The sequence below is a fragment of the Talpa occidentalis genome, unplaced genomic scaffold (assembly GCF_014898055.3).
Source record: "Talpa occidentalis isolate TD23 unplaced genomic scaffold, MPIMG_talOcc4v2.1 talOcc4.11, whole genome shotgun sequence".
In the NCBI taxonomy this organism is placed as follows: domain Eukaryota; kingdom Metazoa; phylum Chordata; class Mammalia; order Eulipotyphla; family Talpidae; genus Talpa; species Talpa occidentalis.
Window position 1 is genome coordinate 70,856,876 of NW_023601104.1, and position 19,520 is coordinate 70,876,395.

General features: G+C 43.1%; 1 protein-coding gene across 1 annotated transcript in view; it reads left to right on the top strand.

The window, feature by feature from the left end:
- Window positions 1-19,520, top strand: part of RHOJ (ras homolog family member J) — an 86,968-nt gene that overhangs the window by 53,369 nt on the left and 14,079 nt on the right. Inside the window, exons 2-3 of the mRNA XM_037503475.2 lie at window positions 9,372-9,430; window positions 17,404-17,568. Of these exons, the coding sequence (XP_037359372.1) occupies window positions 9,372-9,430; window positions 17,404-17,568 (224 nt within the window). The remainder of the gene's footprint in view (window positions 1-9,371; window positions 9,431-17,403; window positions 17,569-19,520) is intronic.

The following is a 19,520-nucleotide window of genomic DNA, read 5'->3' on the forward strand; positions in this document are numbered from 1 at the left end:
AAAAACACTACTGTGGTGAAGAGTCTCACTTGTATATATTGTTGTGTGCTTGCATGATTATTCCTTGGACTGCACTGTAGAATTAGGACTGCTGAGTCAGAGGTAGACCCATGTTTAGGCTTTTGATCTATGTTACCAAATAGTTTGCCTGGAAATTTGAACCAATTTACATTTTCTCCAGCAGTGTATGCGTGTCTGTATCTTCATCTGTGTTTGTTTTTTTTTTTTTAGATTTATTTTTATTTATATATGCACACAGAGACAGCGTGGGGAGCAGAACAGGCAGATTTACTGAAATACACTGCTGAGGGGAGCAACGGGTGAGACAGGAGAGGTCTGCTGCACCATGTGGGTTAGCTCCCTGGCAGGGGATTGAACTCAGGCCACTCAGGCCTCAGTGGCTGGTGACAGCTTGATAGTTCAAGACTTAACCCTGGCACCACCAGGAAGACCCTGCATCTTCATCTTTCTACTGATAGACCAATGGTCATGTCCTGTTTAACTTAAATATTTTTTAATCCCATGTCTATTGACTACTAATTTATTTGTAAAATGTCCATCATTTTTATTTCTTTTCTTTTGACTTAATTATGCCTTTGGATTGGAAAGTACCATTACCTATCAAAGATAGTATCTTTCTTTGACCCTCATATATTGTGACCATTTTTCCCTGATTATTTACCTTTCTTTCCTTTTTTAAGGTCAAATCTTTTTTATGGGTTTCTTCATTTTATTTATATTTTCCAAGTGCTTCTTTATTCCCAAATAGTAGCCAATTGCCTACAAATATAGTAGCCAATTACATACAAATACAATATACGAAACTCACATACAAAGCATAGACCCTTTGACTGAGATTCTTCTGTTCCATTGATTTCTAGGCTGGTGCTATACTACTTTAATTAGCATAACCTTATAATACATGGTAGTATATAGTAACACAGTTAACTGTCACTATTTTAATTATTAGCTATTTCACCAATTTAATTTTCCATATAATCTCTATCATCACGCTGTCATTTTCCCAACTTAAGCATCCTTTTGGAATGACTTTAAGCTTATTAAATTGAGGCAGGCTAACATCTTTACAGTTTAGAGCTCCCCACACAAGCCCATGAGCTGTTTCTCCATTTGTCTTTTTTTATGTATCTCAACGAAATATTTTTTGTCTGCCTTTTTTCATAAAGGTCTTGCACATTACTAGACACTTTATGGTTTTTGTTGTTATTGTGAAAAGGATCTTTTCCATCATATTTTCTAACTAGTTATAGCTGGTACCTGATAGAATTTTTATGAACCTAATAATTCTTTGAAAATTCTTGACAGGAACACACTATTCCACTTTTATCATCACCTAGGTGTTTGAATTGCCTGAGTGACTATTTCTAGACAAGGAGAGGAATGTGCTGTTATATACACAGTGCTTTGTTCCTGAATTGTGTGTCAGATGTGATCTACAAAATATCAGTGTGACACTCTATAAACGTTAAGCTTTTTCTCATATATTAACCTTTCTAATAGTCACAAAACCTACCAAAAACAGATGGAATACATAGAGTGATCAAGTTATTATTATCCTCATCTTAAAATGACAAACTGAGACTTAGCTCTAAATTACCCTCCTGGAGCACTTGATAAAAATGCAGACTTTGGGGCCCCATCCTAAAAGGCTTAGAATCTCAGATGTGAAACCAGGGAATCTGTGTTTTAACTGGCTCCCCCCTGGGAGCTACATGAAACATTTAGATCACCAAGTCAAAATTAAATATTTATTCCCCCATGCCTCAATAGCTACCTTCTTTTACAGAGTTCTACAGGGAGTAGCTTAAACAAAGGCATTGTGGGCATCATAGATTTGAAGAGTTTGAGTTGCTGGAGGGTAAAAAATAAAAAAGCTGGAAAGGTAACCAGGGGGTTGATTACCAGGATTTTGTACATTCCTGAAAGGTATTTTAATCTTATTTTGGAGATGACTGGGAACCACGCCTGCATGAACCTTGGTGGCAGTGACAAAAGTCAGGGGTGAGGAGCTGCTTAGGGAAAACCACAAGGAAGGTAAAGAGAAGTCAGATTCTAAAGATACTTAGGAAGAACTGGCAGCATGTGGAGACCAAATGGCTGTTGAGGAAGGAAGGAGGAGGCCAAGCAAAACTCTAAAATTCCAGAATGTGGATGTTTGGAATAATTGACTTGGCCTCATCCCCAATCTGATCCAAGCATCTCAGCACTGGGCAGGATCTTCCTTCTCCTCCTCCTCTTGCATTATGAAACAAGCGCTGACAAAGGGAGACCTTTTCTAATACCCACCTCACAGCTAGAACTAGGGCAACTTCATCCCAGGAAACTGTTCCCTAAGGTATTGTTATTTGAGAAGTCATTTGCTCAGGGATTCCACCCTACATTTACATAAGCTTTGGCATACAAAATGTTCCTATTAGTGATCTCCTTTGCTCCTCAAATAAACTTAACTTTGCCAATAAGAAAATCAAGATTTAGGGAAGCTGTGACTTGCTTGAGGTGCCAGAGTCCATACACAGTGAGCCTGGGGATCCAGGATGGTACAACTACAGGACAAGCCCCATTACCATAGGCAGAGCTGAGAAGAAAAGAGGCATCACCAGGAATGGGACATGTGTGGCAGACATGTGCTAGCCTCTTCCAATGGGACTCTCATTATCATAGAAGAAATACACAGACCTAACAAAAGAAAGCCCCAAGCTCAGAGTCCTAATGGATTCTCAGGAAGCCTGTTTAGTTTTTCTCCTTAGTCTTTGTGCTACAGAAACTCAACCTCATGCCAGTATATCAAATAAGTTACTTCCCTGAACAACTTTTATTACACACACACACACACACCACCACCACCACTTTGCTCCTCAGGGAATAACAGTATAGGGGCAGGACCGGCACAGAGCAGGTTTTTCTAATCCTGCAGATGGGTAAAGGAGAGTCCTGGAACCCTCAGTGGGTTTCTCAGGCTTTTATTGATCTTTACATATAGTGTGGCAAACAGGTACATGGCAGGCAGGGATGGAGGGGGGGTGGCCAGGAGGCCCACAGGCCTCCAACCCCCAGCAAGTCTTCATTCTGGGCTTCTCCAGTTTTCTTTCTCCCCTTCTCTCTCCTGCCTCTTCTGCTTCCACTTCTCTGGGTGACTATCTCGATACTCCTCCCATGGCCCACAGAAGTCAACAAGACAGCTTGCAACAATGTAATTGTTAGGGGGAAAAGGATGTCCTAAAGCTAATTCCATACAGGCTTTGTGGACTCCACCCCCACTTCAGACCAAAGCCATCAGGACATTGGGAAAGACAAATCCCATCACCACCAAAGGGAAGGTTGCTGGGACCTGAGGGTGGGGTTAAACAACCAGGTTTGGTATAAAACCAGACACATGGGCTTTGGGAGTTTCCCTTTTTTTGGCTCTCCACCAGCTCGCAGCGCTCTGCCAGCTCTCAGAGTGCCTTTGGGTTTCCAGGTCAGCGGATCGGGTAGGACGCATTAAAGACTTTATTTCCCTATTTTCTCCCTGAGTTGTACATTTCCTCATTTCCCTTTCCCTTGTAAATAAACCTTTTATTAACCTTTTGTGTGTGCCTATAGTGGAGTATTAATAAGTCCCTTTTAAGCATGCGGGTGAGGACCCACAGCCAGTCAACCTGTTTTTATATATCAGGGCTGCTCCATAACGGTTTGGCGCCCTCCAAACTGAGGGTACCCCATCAGGAAGGGCAATCCTTATGGTGGGAAGCAGAAAGCCTGAAAACTATTTACCCTACAAACAGGCAGTCTACAAAGAAGGGAAATGAGTTGGTAGGTGGGAGTTGGTGGTGCAGATAGGGGAGAAGGATTTAAAGTCACATTAAGAAAAACACATTACATTGGAAGGAGGAACCCCAGCAGGAAGGCATTCACCACCATTCATAATGATGAAAATTGATCCTTTATTTATTCATACTAATTGTTTTCTAACTCAGCTTAAGGGGAAACTCATTCCAAGTGCTTCTGAGTTGGTACCTTGTAAAGTGTACCACCGTTTGTAAACCTAAAATCAAGTTGATACTGGCAAGTTAAGGATAAGAAGTCACAAATACACACAAGCAGTTTCTAAGAGAGGATTCTAGAGCTAGGTGAATCACTATTGCAGACAAATCTTTCAGAACGAAAGCAGCAGGGATGAGCATCCATTCAAAGAGGGCAAAGGTCAGCAGGGGCTGCTGAAGACATGCAGTCAGCAAGCAGGATGGGAGTCCGAATTAGTTTTCATTTGTACTCTCTGTCCCTTAGCTAGACAGAGTGGTCAAGACAGAGTGGTCAAGAGAGAGTGGCCAAGCTCCTGTGAGTGGTCATGGGCTTGGGTTTACAAACTCGTGATGATTATCCCTGACTTCTGAACAGCTTATATAAGAGCTTTTCTGTCCCTTTAGGGTAAACATGATTTGTTCATTTTACAGGTGAGAGAGACCCAGTGACTTACCCAACATCTCAGCAAATGAGCAGCACAGTGCAGACATTAAGAAAAAGACATTAAAAAAAATTACCTGAAACTTGGACATAAGGCCAAGAGTATGTAGCACATCCTTTCAATGTCACTGAGACAGTGGTTAATAAATAACCCCCGAGGAGTAATAGTCTTGGAAAATATACCTTTATTTGATTCTGCTATCAACTTAAAGCTTAAACTTTTACTAAGTTTACTTTCTTAAACTTTCTAAAGTTGCATGTTAACTTCAAATCCCATTGGGGAGAAATGCAAATAATTCCTACTAAGTAGAAAAGGGAACACCAAAGACTTCCTCTTCCATTGGACAATAAAGTTTTCAGTTGAACCTAGCTAGCTTATCCAAACATTTTGCTTTTGAAATACCTATAAATACACAGTTCCCCAAAATGTTCTTTGAACAGGTTTAGCATCTTACCATCACTCACAATGAATTAATATATCTCTCACACATCTTCAGCCTCTATTTGCATGAAAATTATGCTTTTAAGTTTCTTAAAATTCTATTTCTTTCTATATCCTGAATCCAGTATGTCTTCCTCCAAAACATCACTTTTATGAAATGACATGCACACACACAGTCAGGTCTCCCTCATCTTCCCTGCCAAATAGAAGTTACTCAACTTGAGTGACGCAGTCAGCCGGGTATGTGCTAAGAGAAACGGAAAGGCACTTGAAGTCTCCCTAACTGGCCTGGCATTTCCACCACTAAAGTTCTCAGGATTATACAGATTCATCATATTGACTTCAAAAGCCTGCTCTTGACAATGGGGACAGCCAGCCCACCACACAGCAAGGAAGAGGCTTTGAACCAGGTTCCTAGGGCCGCTGATGGACTGGACCGCTGCTCCCAGCTGGCTTACACAGAATGACCAACACATCTTCAGCTGGGTTTGCAAATGACAGTTTTGTGAGGTGACAGAAATGCTGAGGAGAGTAACTCAGGTCCTGCCTGGGAAATGTTCTCTCTGGATGAAATGAAGTGACCCTCCAAGGAGCAAACCCATGACTTAGATTTCATTCCCAACTCACTCCAAAGCATAAAAACTCACCACTCCAGTGGCACAAAGAAAACACAGGGAGGCAAAGAGCTGAGTGAAGCTGGCAAAGGCCTTCATTTTACATACTTCACAGGCCACTGACAACTTTTCACACTTTATTGTACAAACTATCTGAGCCATTATTAGGTCATTTGACCCACTGTCTTTTGAAACCTCTCTAAGTGCAAAAAAAAAAAAAAAAAAAGCAACTAATAGCTCCAAGAATAGAAGGTGAGAGGGAGTTTTAGCCTGACCATGGTCTGCTAGGCAGATTTGCTGGCTGCAGGCGCTTCCCAGCAGTCCATGTCCCTGCCAGGGAGCCTCAAGCCTCAGCTCTGCTCATTCTGAAGGACTTTCTTGTGCATGTGTTGCCCCTGGTGCTCCTTTTCCATACCGTGTATGTAGCATTGACTATGTATGCCAGGAACTGAGCTGCCTCCTAGTGGGTGGGCACAGGGGAATGGAGTCTGGAGTCCACCCTCAAGGGTTTTCCTGTCCATTGGGAGATATAAGGTATACATCAAAATGCCTCTCATTTGTAATAGAAAGTAACTAGTAATTCACAAATACTAAAAATCACTCTGTGCTTGTTAATGTACACTGGGCATGCAGTGGTCAGCAAGACAGACAGGCCCTGCCCTAAGTTGAGTGGTTCAGTAAACAATTTGTTGAAAGAGGACTAGTAACATTTGTTTTGCACCTACTGTGGACCAGGTTGTGTGCCAGGCACTTGCTAATTTAATTTCCTCCCACCCCCCATACTATCTTCGGTAGGTGATGTTATCCCTATTTTTAACAAATGAAAAAAGAAGGAATTGATGTTAGAGAACTTTCCAAAGATCATGCAGATGGTGAATAGCAAAGAAAGGATTTGAACACAGAATCATCTGAATTCAAGGATCCTATGTTTACCTGACTACATTTATTATTAGCATTTGAAGGTATAACGTCCTTCTGTGCTATTGCAACTTGATTGGGGAGCCTCACAGGACAGAGATTGACAAGCAATAAGGCACCCACTACTAGTGCCAGATGAGGACTAACAAAGCCCTGTGTACACCTCCCGACATGTGATTAACACTTGCTCTGTCTCTGGCTGTTCCTTGGTGTTCTCTGGGATCAACTGTGTATGATCCATTATCTTCCTTCTGATAAAATGGGAGAATGAATGGCAGTGAAGAGGGAATAAAAGTGATTTTCAGAGACAGGGACACACCCTTAACCCTTCCTTCGGGATCCCTCCAGCAGGGCTGGCCCCCACGCAGTACACAGCCAGCACACGGCCAAAATGAAAGTCCATGTGGCCTCCACCCCCAAAATGTCATCCCCTCTCCTCCCAACATTTTGCCTTCACCCAAAGAAATCATCTTAATTCCTTCTCTTTTACTGTCTTTGGGGAAAAGTAGAATTCAGGACTTTCATAACTTAAACCCTTCAGAATAAAGTCTAAAAGACCAATGGTAGCTCAGTCCTGCATGCCCAGCTCTGCAACACCGTCTCTCCCAGCACACCCTGGAGACCCGGAGACCTACCAATTCCCTCCCCAGTGCACTCTGGGTAGCTCTTGGCCATCGTAGGGAGTCAGCCCTGATATCTCCTCCAGAAATTCTCTGACCTTGCTCTTGCAGGGCCCCTGCTGCATATGCTAACGTCCCACCAGCGCACATGCGCACACGCACACACACGTATCTATGTATATGCATGGACACACAGGAATGCCCCCACCGCCTGCTCCCACACCCTCCAGACTGCCCTACTATAGGGTTTCCTGCAATGCCCCTTGCCCAGGCTTTGCCAGTAAGCCCCCCGTTTCCACTCTCCAAGGCAGGAGAAACTGTATCTGGTTTTCCTGCTCCCAACACAGAGCATAGTTCAAAAACCCACTGAGCAGTCAAGGAAGGGGAGGATAGAGAGATGATCTAGGTAACCTCACCCCTTCCTGAACTGGCTCTTGCCTCCAGCCTAGTAAAATTCCCTGGATGCAAAGCTGCCAAAGGAGAAAAGGGTGAGGCCTGAGGGAAAGGAGGTTGTTCTCTGGAGAAAACTTGAGCAGGGGCTCCAGGGCTCCAGGGGAAAAGGTCAGAGCCATTGCTTAGACATATTAAAAGTGCCCAGCGGGTCTATGAGGATGACTTGGCTCCTAGTGCTGCCTCCACAGATGACCCTGAGCCTGTAGCTGGTGGGAGGGGCCCAGGGGGGTCTCAGAAACAGCTGCCCCTGGCTGCTTGCACTGGGCTTACAGAGGCAGGAAATTCCATGTTGTAATGGCTGGACTTCTTCCCTTCATTCCTGATCTGTGACTAGGCAGTGAATTGGTCTTTAAAGAGACCATTCAGACAGATTTCAGGAAATCTGACTGGCCCCAAAGCATACAGGAAGAGGAAAATGTAACAGGACAAAGAGCTCTAGGCCATGCTGTCTCACCTTCATTTCCATTGAGAGCCTGATTGACCAAAGAAAAATGTTCAAATGCTGTCTGTCAGCATTGTCACCAGGTGTCGGAGGACCTGGGGTCTCCACTTAGAAATACACATTTAAAAGCTCATCTTGAGTAGCTACAGTCGTGTTATCAAACTGAACACATTAATCTGAGTAGATTAGAAAATTTTTTCCCATTAACTAGGGAGGCAGTACGTTTACACAAGTGCTTGGCAAAGAATGTGCCATTAAGAAGTACTCTGCATGCACGTAGCCCATGAAACTCGGAAAACAAGTAAAAGTAGAATCAGGAAGAAATCAGCAACTCTGAGCAGCTGCCCAGAGGAGCTGGCTGGCATAGGTGAGAAGCAGGGCTATAAAAGGTTGCTCTTCAGTATAACTTTAATTTCCTGCACAGCCCATGGTCAGAAGAACCAAAAATCATCTTTACATTACACTGGCACATTTTTTAATCAACTGAATAAAAAAATCACATTTTCCCTCATATTTTACTTTTTTTCCAAGAAGAGATGGCTATTTTATTTTATTTTATTTTTTTTTTGGAAACTTACATTTGCTCTTTCCAGTCACCAAGAGAATTGTATTACTCTTGCATTTGATCTATTCAGTCTCAGTTTAGTTGCAAGTCGAGACTTTATTTCATTTCCAGACATGTACAGAGTGGTTGGGATCCCTTTATTACTTCTCACGTTCGGACACAATTGTTCGGCAAAGCAGTAATCCTGCTGGGTAAATCAAACTCTCTACTTTTCACTCTCTATACACCCCTTAGGTATGTAAAATTAAACCTGAACAACCTCTCATTCTGCAGCTAAGATTCATAATTGTAATGAATCCACTAAAGTACAAGAATATTCTGTTAAAAAATAGAACTTCAAATTAATGGTAAGCCTTTCTTTTTTCATTATGAGCTTTGCCTTACAGACCATAAAATATGTCGGTGGGTTCATATCTTTTGTTGTCAGGGTTTTATTAACACTTTGAAGAAAGACAAAAACAGAGATTTCTAACAACAATGTTACTTAGCAATTCTTTATCCTGAAAAGGGCTCAAACCAAACCAAAGAAGAAAATACCCTAAGCTAAAAAGGGGTCAGCATCCTGAGAAGCATGGTATCCCCACCTCATCAAGATCAAAGAGCAGTGTAGGGTGCCCAAGAGGTCCCTATAATAAATTGTACCTTGGTTAAGAAATGTGCACTCGGTTCAGCCTGTCTGCTCTCAATGTAGCCCAAGTCACCATTCATTTGGAAGTCATGCTGTCAACTTGGTTTAGAATCTGCATGGGTGAGGCACACACATATTCCTGCTGCCCAGGGAGATGTTGGCCTGGAGATATGGGGAGCCTGCTGATTGAAGTTTGCATTAATGTACCCTTCTCTTCTCCTCTAGTGACTGTGACAGTGGGAGGCAAGCAACACTTGCTCGGACTGTATGACACAGCAGGACAGGTACATCTTTATTATCTTGATTCATTAAGGGCTTGGGAGGAGGGAGAGTGATCTACCTAGCTAGGCATTTGGGGAATTGCAGTTTAAATGTTACCTCTTCTGGTTATTTGGGGCAAATTTATTGTCTATCTGAATGACAACCAAAAGCACATCCTTAATATCTCAAAAATATTTATAATTACAAAAAATTAAATCATTGTATTATTCAAGGTGTTGAAAGGCAAGTAATGACTCATTCATTCATTGATGACTATGAATTACCAAAATAACATCTTTGGCTGAGAGTTTTCTTCCCACTCATACCAATTCCAGAATTAAGGATTACTAATTCAATTTCATAAAATTTGAGTTTCACCCATTTTTTTTTAGTTATATCCCTTGCCCACCTTTATTTTAATTGTCTGACATGCTGCATAAAGGTCCAAAAAGAGCTACAGGATAGGGTTTTAGTGGGTAGGAATAAGATGGACTAAGTTTCAAAAGGAAGAAAATTCAGGATTCTGGATGTCTTCCAAAAGTAAGGGTCAACCCTAGAATAACTAGGGGTTAACTCTAAATTCACTAAGATTCTTGAAATATCCTCACTCAATTAGAAATGTTTCTTCAAGTTGGAGAACCTGGCTGACCCATAATATAAGGCAATGGACTAGAACTCTCAATACTTAATCATTTAGCATGTACAACCTTGAGGGTCAAAGTGCCAGCTTATCTTTCTTTCCTCACAGCTCACACTTTACTATGAAAAGGTTCTAATCTTACAAGTTCATGGACCGGAAGGGAAGTGGTTAAGTAATTGATGGCGGTAACCCAATTTCTTGGATAGAGCTTTTATTACCATATGTCTTGGGTGATTTATTTAGGTCAAAATCAGCGGGTTGTTCAGTCTGTCCAAATTCATACATCATAAGTCCTTTGGAGTGTGCATTAGCCTGCACGCTTTCCCACTGTGCATTTCCTGGTAATTGTTATTTGTAGTTATGCAGTTGTCTAGGCCTTTTTCACAATTATCTGGAGATATGTCTTTTTGCTCAACTTGAAAGTTCTATACTGGAAAAAATAATAACTAGAATTCTCTTTGGGATTTCAGTATGCATTTGCAAGGATCACTGTATAAATATCCGCGGGACATCAAAGACTAGGGTTGGGCAGGCCTGGGCAATGGAGGCCCTGGAAAATCTAACACCAGACTTAAAGGTCTTAAAAGCGTCCAGTTTTGCCTCCTAGGCAGATGGCTGTTTTGGTCAGCTACTCTCAAGAGCTGGGGGATGGTCTGTACCAAAATGCATGACTAGAAAACGATGCCCCCAGATACCCAAATGGGAAAAACCATTTTGGCTCCTCTAGTCTAAGGTACAAGGGTCTCAATACAGTTCATATGTGGCTGCCCCACCCACTGGAAGCCATTCCAGCAATGGAGGGGTACTGCTGTTTCAGCTGGAGTTGCCTACTCTCACTCAATCACATAGTCATTGGGGTGTCCCCATTCATCAGGAACTTACATCCTGAAAAAGAAAAGATTGACACCCTCCCCCTCCACCAAAGTCAGTTTTAGAATATAATCCAGTTTGAAAAGTTGAGTACAGTGAGGACTGCTGCCTGGCTCTGAAACCCCTGCTCCCTCGCCTTCTGAAGAGCTCTCTGCACCCCTCATGCCCCTTCGGGTCTCCCCTCTTCTGTGGCAATCCAAGATGATTGTCAGCGTCTGTGTATTAATTGCCCCCAGAACAACCTCCCCAAGCCTCTATTTAATTTCAAATCCAATAAAACTGTTTAAAAGCTCTTCTAGAGTTTAATTATTCTCTTCTATTGCTCTGTCCTTTATAATAAAATTTTTAAGTATACTAGGATAGGAATTGAAGCTCCATGGCTGTGTGAATACATCTTTAAACTCCAAGTTGAAGAAAGCAGGATGACGCAAACCTCTGCCACAAGAACGTGAGAGCAGTGATAAAATAGAGGCACAAATGGGCTATGGATATTCCTTTGACTTAATTTGCACTTTAATGTCGTCCTCCAGCTACTCTGAAAGCTCAGAGTTGGGCAAGGTTCACAGGGGAACATAAAGCATAAGGAGCAGGAATCAGAACACATATAAGGTTGCTTCTAGGCCCCAAATCCTAAGAAAGCCTAAGAGAACCACAGTAATTAAGCAAAGGATTTGAGACTAGACCCAATGGAAACCTTTCAGCAGTAAAGGATTGTTAAATACACTATTTGGCTATGCAACACAAAAGCAGGAGGACATGCAGTTCATGTTTTACAACAGGGGGCCTCACAATTGTAGACCTTGTTAACCCCAGCTGCTGGCTCCACCGCCGGAGCTTCTAATTGTGTGGGCCAAGGATGGCACCCAAGAACTGGCATTTCTGCCAGGTTTCTGGTGCTGCTGCTGTAGGCCTCTACACCATACCTTAAGAAGCACAGCTCTAGAAATTTGCCCCTAGAAATGTGACCCCTGACCAGTGGCATCAACATCACCAGGGAGCTAATTAGAAATGCAGAATCTCAGGCCCATCCCTAGACCACTGACTCTGGACTTGCATTTTAAGAGGACCAGTAGGCACATTGTAATTGGAGAAACACTCCTCCAGAGTTTTTGGTGGCGGGAGCACAAATCAGAAGGATGGAGGGGAAATCACCATGACCCCAGGGGCTACCCAAGCTTCACTGCTCTGTCAACAAGGCTTAGTAAGGAATTTAATTTGTCAGCATGGTCCCAAAATTTCCATTTCCAGCCCCAAGTAGGACCATCTACCCTCCTCGGCAATATTCTGGCAAATATTGCTAAGGTAACACAGCTAAGGAACATATATAACTAATTCAAAAATACCTATTTGGCCAGAGTTCCTAATGAGACAGGCTCAAAACTGATTCATTCCAGAACCACATAAAAAGAATGAAGTCTGTGAATCCAGCTTTACCGTTCCATCTTGCCGCGAATAATCCCATTTTCATACATAAATAAACTAAGAAGTCATGCCCCTTGACTTTATCTTGAGCAAAGCTTGGGTGGGTCAGAGTTGACTAAAACAACCTGGAGATACCTGTGTGCTGTGAAAGGTAAAGTCTTGGGAATTCATTATTTCTGGCCTTCAGTCAGCCCTGGATAGAACCTGTAGACTGGCTCCCCTACTCTGCAGCCCCACCTGCCTTGCCTAAGACATGCTCCCATCCCTTCACAGCCTGCCAGGCCCTCACCAAAAACAAGGTCTAATGGAGTCACCTGCACACATGGCAGCGATCTGAAAGCTCTAGCTCCCTCCCCCACCCCAGACACCAGCTAACATGTGGACTTGGAGTGGAGTCTCTGAGAGCCATCTGCACTCTGCTTCGTGTGTGGGAGAATCCAATCATCAGGTTAAGCAGCTAAGCGAGGGATTTTTCAGCGGGTGAGCACACATGAGCCCTCTGCCTGCACCAGGGAGGCAATGAGACCCAGCCTGAAGGCCAGATCTGCTAAGTCACGCCAACTCATGCCGTACACAGATGCCCCTAGTAGTGTGTGAAAGTCTCTCTGAAAGGACTCTCTAGACTCAGTTCTTTGGCTCAGCTACAAAGAGTCGCCAAACTGACTTTTCCATGATGTACTCGCAGGCCAGTTTGTTTAGAGTGTGTCATGAGAGGCCGAGTGGAGAGCAGGGTGATGGGGTGGGACATTCTCCCCTCTAGCCAGGAGTCCTCCCAGCCCACTGCCACCGCCAATAATGGGGTCAGCCAGGGCAGTAGGACACCTTGTCTCCTCTTTCGATGGCACTCACTTGCCCGAGCAATGTGGGCAAAGCCTGCTTAGGTCGTGGCCTCTTAGCTTAAAGGCAGTACTTGCAAAAGTGACAGTCAGCAGCACTGGCAGGAGGAATGAGAGTCTCTCGAGCCTGGTTTCTCGGCAGGGTAAAGCCCCGAGGTCTCTCAGGGACTGTGCATGTGGGCCAGCACAGAATAGTGTGTCACAGGAAAACCACAGCTCACAGCAGCTCAGCTGTCACCAGCTGGAGCGTGGGAGCAGGAAGGCCATCAACTGCACCCTTCTCTCAGCCAGGGCCGCACGCAGCACATCTTCGCCACGTCCTGATTGTTAAGGCACCTTTCCCCTGAAAAGCTGAAGAGCCATGCAAATAGGCAGGGAGGCAAGAACAGCTGGGGTTCATTAGTGGCAACCCAAGATCCGCTGGGAAGGACACGCACCTTCCCCTTTGCTTTTGGCTGATTCTGTGGGGCCATCTGGAGCACAGAATCTGGCATCAAACCTCTATGGAAACTTTGCCTAAAACCTCCAAATAAATGTTTTTCCTCAATGAGCTACTCAACCTTTCTTGCTCACGTGTATCTTAATGTGGTTTTAGAAATGTGCAATTTGGAGGATTAGAAAAAAAATGCTCACACGACTAGCTTTTGGTAAAAGTAACCGTAGAGACTGATCTTCTCCCCAAATTATGAAAAATTGAGCTGCGGGGATATTGACTCAGAGGTGCAATCAGAGTTTGCAAACATTTGGGTCTCATTACTGCTTAATTTAGGACAAGTTAATTTCAGACTCAGCCCTGCTCGCCAGTGAGGGCAGGACCTGCAGCTGTTGTTGACATGGGATGGAGGATCCCATCCCATCTTCACCACTGAAAAACTTAACTATGATCATGACACTGAACTAAGTGGCCCACAAATATTAGCATGAGACCAGCACTTTTTATAAACCATCTAGGGGACCAGCACTGCCACTGCCATCAAATTCATTTTACAGATAAAGAAACGGAGGCAGAAAGAACCCATCCAAGGTCACCCATACAACGGCAGGAATGGGATTGGACTCAGAGAATGTCCCTCCCTAGCCCCTAGGCTCGTAGGCACGATGTTATGCTCCTGTCCACATTTTTGAAACCAAGCCTGACGCATAGGAGAATCCATCTGAGAAAAATGAAAATGAGACTGAAAATCTGGGAGAAGCATCATTAAGCCTTGCGAGGACATGTAGCAGAATTCTATTTTCAATTTAGAGTGTGCCTTCCCCACTCAGGATGTGGTCCCTGGACCAGCCGCGCCTGGACACTTGCTAGAAATGCACTTCTTGGGCTTCAGCCCCAACCTACTGCTAGATAAGACTCTGCACTTTAACAAGATCCCCAGGTGCTTTAAATGTTTTCTCTGACTCACCCCCCATGATGACTCCAGGCACATTCAGAAACCAGGTGTTCAGCCTGTCTGATGCAGAGGCACCACTGAACTTTTCTTTTTTAATCATCACCCACACTCACCCCAAGCTCTAGATTTGGCTTCAAACCAAGCACTCTCCTGCCTTTACAGTGGACTCGGATGGAAAGCACGCGAAAGCATTCCTCCTGCAATTCCCTCCTTAACCCCCACGGCCAGCCCCATGCCAGCCTCAGCATCCATGTTAGCTCCCAAGCCCATTTCCAGGTTCTTTTAGATTAAAACGTTGTCTCAAGAGGCACACAAGCACCTGTCTTCTAGCCATGGTTTTAAGGTCAAAAGGAGCCTCGGACATCATCAAGGCTGTTCAGCCACTGCTCTTGGCTCCTTTACATCATATCAACCTGTGATCATTAAGCTGGGTTCCAAAGGTGCCCCAGTGCAAGACATCATATAATTTACCAGCTGGTAAATTATATTTAATTTACAAATTCAAATACCCCAACCTCCCACTGTCTATTTTGAGGGGATGCTTCCTTTTAGTAACCCCCAACTGCTCCCATGCTCCCATGCTCCCCAGCTGCCCCCAGCAGTGGGGCTGAAGGAAGCCTGGCCAGCCCAGGTATAAGCCATCTTCAATGACATGTTTGGTCTGTAGTCCCCACTAAAGCACTAGACGTGTCTAGACTTTGATTTCTTAAGCTATGAAATTGGCTGAGGGGAGGCAGAAGCGCAATAACTTGAGGTTCTGATACTTGAGCTGCAAAAGCACCTGGAAGGCTTGTTAAGATGAGGCAGCGGTGCAGCCCTTCCCCCATAGCCTGAGGCTGGATGGGAGTGAGAACACACCCCACACACACACACACACACACCCAAGTGGTGTCTGGGACCCACTGCATGAACTCACCTCCAAAGCTTCTTGTGGCCTTGAGATTGTGTTTCTCCAATTCAGTCAGTTAAATAGTCTAGCACTACATTACCACGTTAGCAAAGAGCAAGAGACACTTCACCTGTCTCACTTCAGACAAATCATTTTCCTTATTCTCACTTTCCTTCTTTCTTTCCCCCACTGGACTGCCAATTCCTCTTCACTTCTATAGTTCATATGTAGCCACCTTAACAGTGTTAGACCTTAACTGTGTCAGAGGATCAGTAGGCAATGAATACTTTCTTTAATGTGGAATTACACAGCACTTACCCCAGAAGAGAGATCCAGGATACAGAGCAGGATGCAGCCCCATAGAGGACACAGTCAGAAGTCACTCAGCTGGAGGGCCTTCGCAATCCTGCTGGCAGGGTAAAAAAAAATCGAAAAACCAAACTGCTCTCACCTGCCTACCTACAGTTGTCAGTCCAGCAACCCATGGTCTTCCTAACCTTTCCCTAATGTAAACATAATTCCTTTATAACTTCTGAATAAAGAATCAAATAAACATGATCCTACCAATTGTTTGTGCCTACCTCACCTAATAGTGGCATTGCTCCACATTGTGTTGGAGTTTGTTTCGCCTTTCAGATTTAAATATGTAGTGTCTGCTGCCATCTGGTGGTCATTTCAAGCAGTTGCAAGTCATGAAATATATCCCACTAACATTTCTTAAATTCTTGGGTAAAAAGTCTATATTCATATTCCAAGATAAATGAATTTTGAAGGAATGATTAGTCTATCACTCAAGTTCTGAGCTGAATCAAACATTATGGTCGCAATGAAGAACTAGAGTTGAATTCAGGTAAATGGTCGTATTATTTAATAGCTCTGTGACATTGATTTATTACTGAATTTCTCTAAATCCTAACATCGTCTTCTATGAAATGTGGATGTTGATGGTACCATCTTTCTAGTGTTACTGTAAGAATTCAACAAGATAATGCATGTGAGTGCAGGAAATAATGCCTGGACCGCTGAAGTTGGTGAAAATAATGATGGAATAAGGCAGCATTTTAGTTATTTTATTCTAAAGTAAACTTTCATGCATTGTTTTTGAGAGTATCATAATTTTTTTCACTTTTAGACTGTTCTCATTTTATTTTGCAAAGACATTCCATCAATTACTACTCCAATGTAAGGTACAAATCTCATTCTGACTATAGCTTTCATTTTGAAGCAAACAATGACCTGGTAATAAAAATTGTGCACTTTTTTAATTGTATAAGGAGAACATTTATGTGCCTTGACAGGTGGCCCACTGATTTAAGTCCATATTCAATAGAACACAATTCTAATGTGACAGGAAACTTGCAATAATTCTTACTGAACAATATACATGAACTGGGTGAGTTTTATGGTGTGTACATTATCTTACTAAAGCTGTTCAAAATTACTTAAAAAATTTTTTTTGAAGTTCATCTTGAAAGGGAACAATTCATAGGGCCTCCCTGGTGGCCCAGGGGTTAAAGTCTCAACACTATCCAGATATCACCAGCCACCCCCGGCCAGGGAGCTAACCCACAGGGCGCAGCAGACCTCTCCTGTCTCGACCGCTGCTCCCCTCAACAATGTATTTCAGTAGGTCCGCCTGTTCTGCTCCCCACCCTGTCTCTGGTGAATCCTCTCACCTCCCACACCTCTGGCCTACACCCCAGTTCTTGTATGCATAAATAAAAACAAATCTTTAAAAAGGGGAGGAATAATTCATAACCTCTGGACACAAGGTGAAGATGTTTTCCTGTCGTTGGCCCCTCTATTCCTAGCTTACAGAGAAACACCATTTGACAGGGTGCGGCAAGGGACTGGGTCACATATCACTTTGGTACAACTTCCCCAGGTCACCCCTGGAACCACAGGGGACCCACCTTTCTCAAGCTGTGCAAACTCCTTGCTTTTCCCACAGGAGGACTACAACCAGTTGAGGCCGCTCTCCTACCCCAACACTGATGTGTTTTTGATCTGCTTCTCTGTCGTAAACCCTGCCTCTTACCACAACGTCCAAGAGGAGTGGGTCCCGGAGCTGAGGGACTGCATGCCGCACGTGCCTTACGTCCTCATAGGGACCCAGGTTAAGAGGCGGGGAGGGCGGAGCCACGGGGAGGGCGGAGCCACGGGGAGGGCGGACGAAAAGGGGACTTTGTCGGTATCTCCAGAACATCCTAGTCTGTCAAATACTGTATATTAGGGTCTCAGGTATAGCAATTCTGAGAACAGCACTTCTTAAGATCTGCATGATTATTTAGCGTAGAGTTGAAAAGACTGTAGAGCTATTTCAAATGAAGCAGGAAGTTTTGATATGGCCTTTAAAAATTAATCTTTCCATTTTTATTGTTAAATAACAGAGTAATTTTGGAAATAGTGCCCTTTTCTAGCCCTGAATCAAAGGAATGAGGTAAAGATGTCAATTGCACATGACCTAATGTTTTATATCTAAAATCCACTATTGCTTGAAAATCACAAATTAGGTGTGAATGTCAAAGTGACCCCGGCAATCAAAACAGCACATATGAAAGAAATGCCTTAATCACACTCCCAGAGAAGGAAGATTGAAATTTAGTGTTCCCTATTTCCTTTAAGCTCCTTGGTCTTCCAGATCTTAGGAAGTTAAAACAGAAATAACAGATAAGCAAACCTGCCATTGTAAAAGCATGTAAGGTAAGTTTTGAAAATTAACAGTTTCATACTTTGAATTCCCAACAGTAAGCCAATTGCACAAATATATTAAAGACATTTTCAACTTTTTATAGTTTAAAATGGATTTTATTTTTTGCTATATCAAAACCCAAATTACTATCCCAAAGTAATAATAGTGAAGGACTTCACTGTTATCTGCTCCAAGTGCCACTACTTTCTATTTTTCATTTTACATTCTGCTTGACCAAAAAAAAATTTCTTTTAAATGAAAAATAATATCCTAGTGAAGATATAAACAGATAATGAACACATCCTACCCCAAATCAGAATACAGTTAATACTTCTGGTCTACCAGATAATTACTTGTTTAAATGAAATCTTTTGCCTTAATTCCAGATAACAATGTTTGACCAAATTGATGGAGCCCAGATCCCTGCAGCCAAAATATGTGAGGGACATGCAAGCATCTTTGGGTGGTTTGAGCCTGTTTTATAATAGACGGGCACTAAACTGAACAATTAAGGCCAAAAAACTCCATAGAAATTAGTAAAACTGGGGCCTCCCTGGTGGCACTAGGGGTTAAGTCTCAGCACTATGAAGCTATCTGCAGCCACTGCAGCATGAGTTCGATCCCTGCCCAGGGAGCTGACCAACATGGCACAGTGTACCTCTCCTGTCTCCCCACTGCTCCCCTTCGCAGTGTATTTCAGTTAATCCACCTGTTCTGCTCCCCACTCTGTCTCTGGTGAATACTCTCACGGCCACCGCCCCCCCTGGCCTGCACCCCAGCTCTTGTACGCATAAATAAATCTTAAAAACAAATTGGTAAAACTAAGCAATGTGCTTATAAACTGTACCTTACAATATGAATATATTGACTTTTCTTTAAGACGACAGCCTTTATGTGCCCAAATTTACACACACCCATGAATGTGTGACTTCATATACACAGTGATACCATAAAATATTTAATTAAATATTTAATTAAATTATCCAACTTAATCCCAACATAGATGTTATTTGCAACATCATTCTACCAGGGGAGAAATTAATGTTTATTCCTTGAGCAAACCCTTGGAAAATTCCTCCTCTGGACTTGCCTTCAGAGCCTGCAGCACATTTGTTGTAATATCCCCATGGGTAACAGATCTTCGTTTCCTTGATGATCTGATTTGGGAAAGGCCCCCGAAAGTGTATTCAGAGTCAGGAAATAAACTATTAAATCATGAATAATATAATTTGGGATCAAATGAGGCATTTCTGTAAGGTAACATAACCGACTGATATTTTTGCCTGTCCTGTAAATGAGGTGTAGAAATAAATAGGAAACTTTAAAAACATTTGAGTCAGTAAGTCATCACCCCCAGTATCACTGCCCTGGGTGAG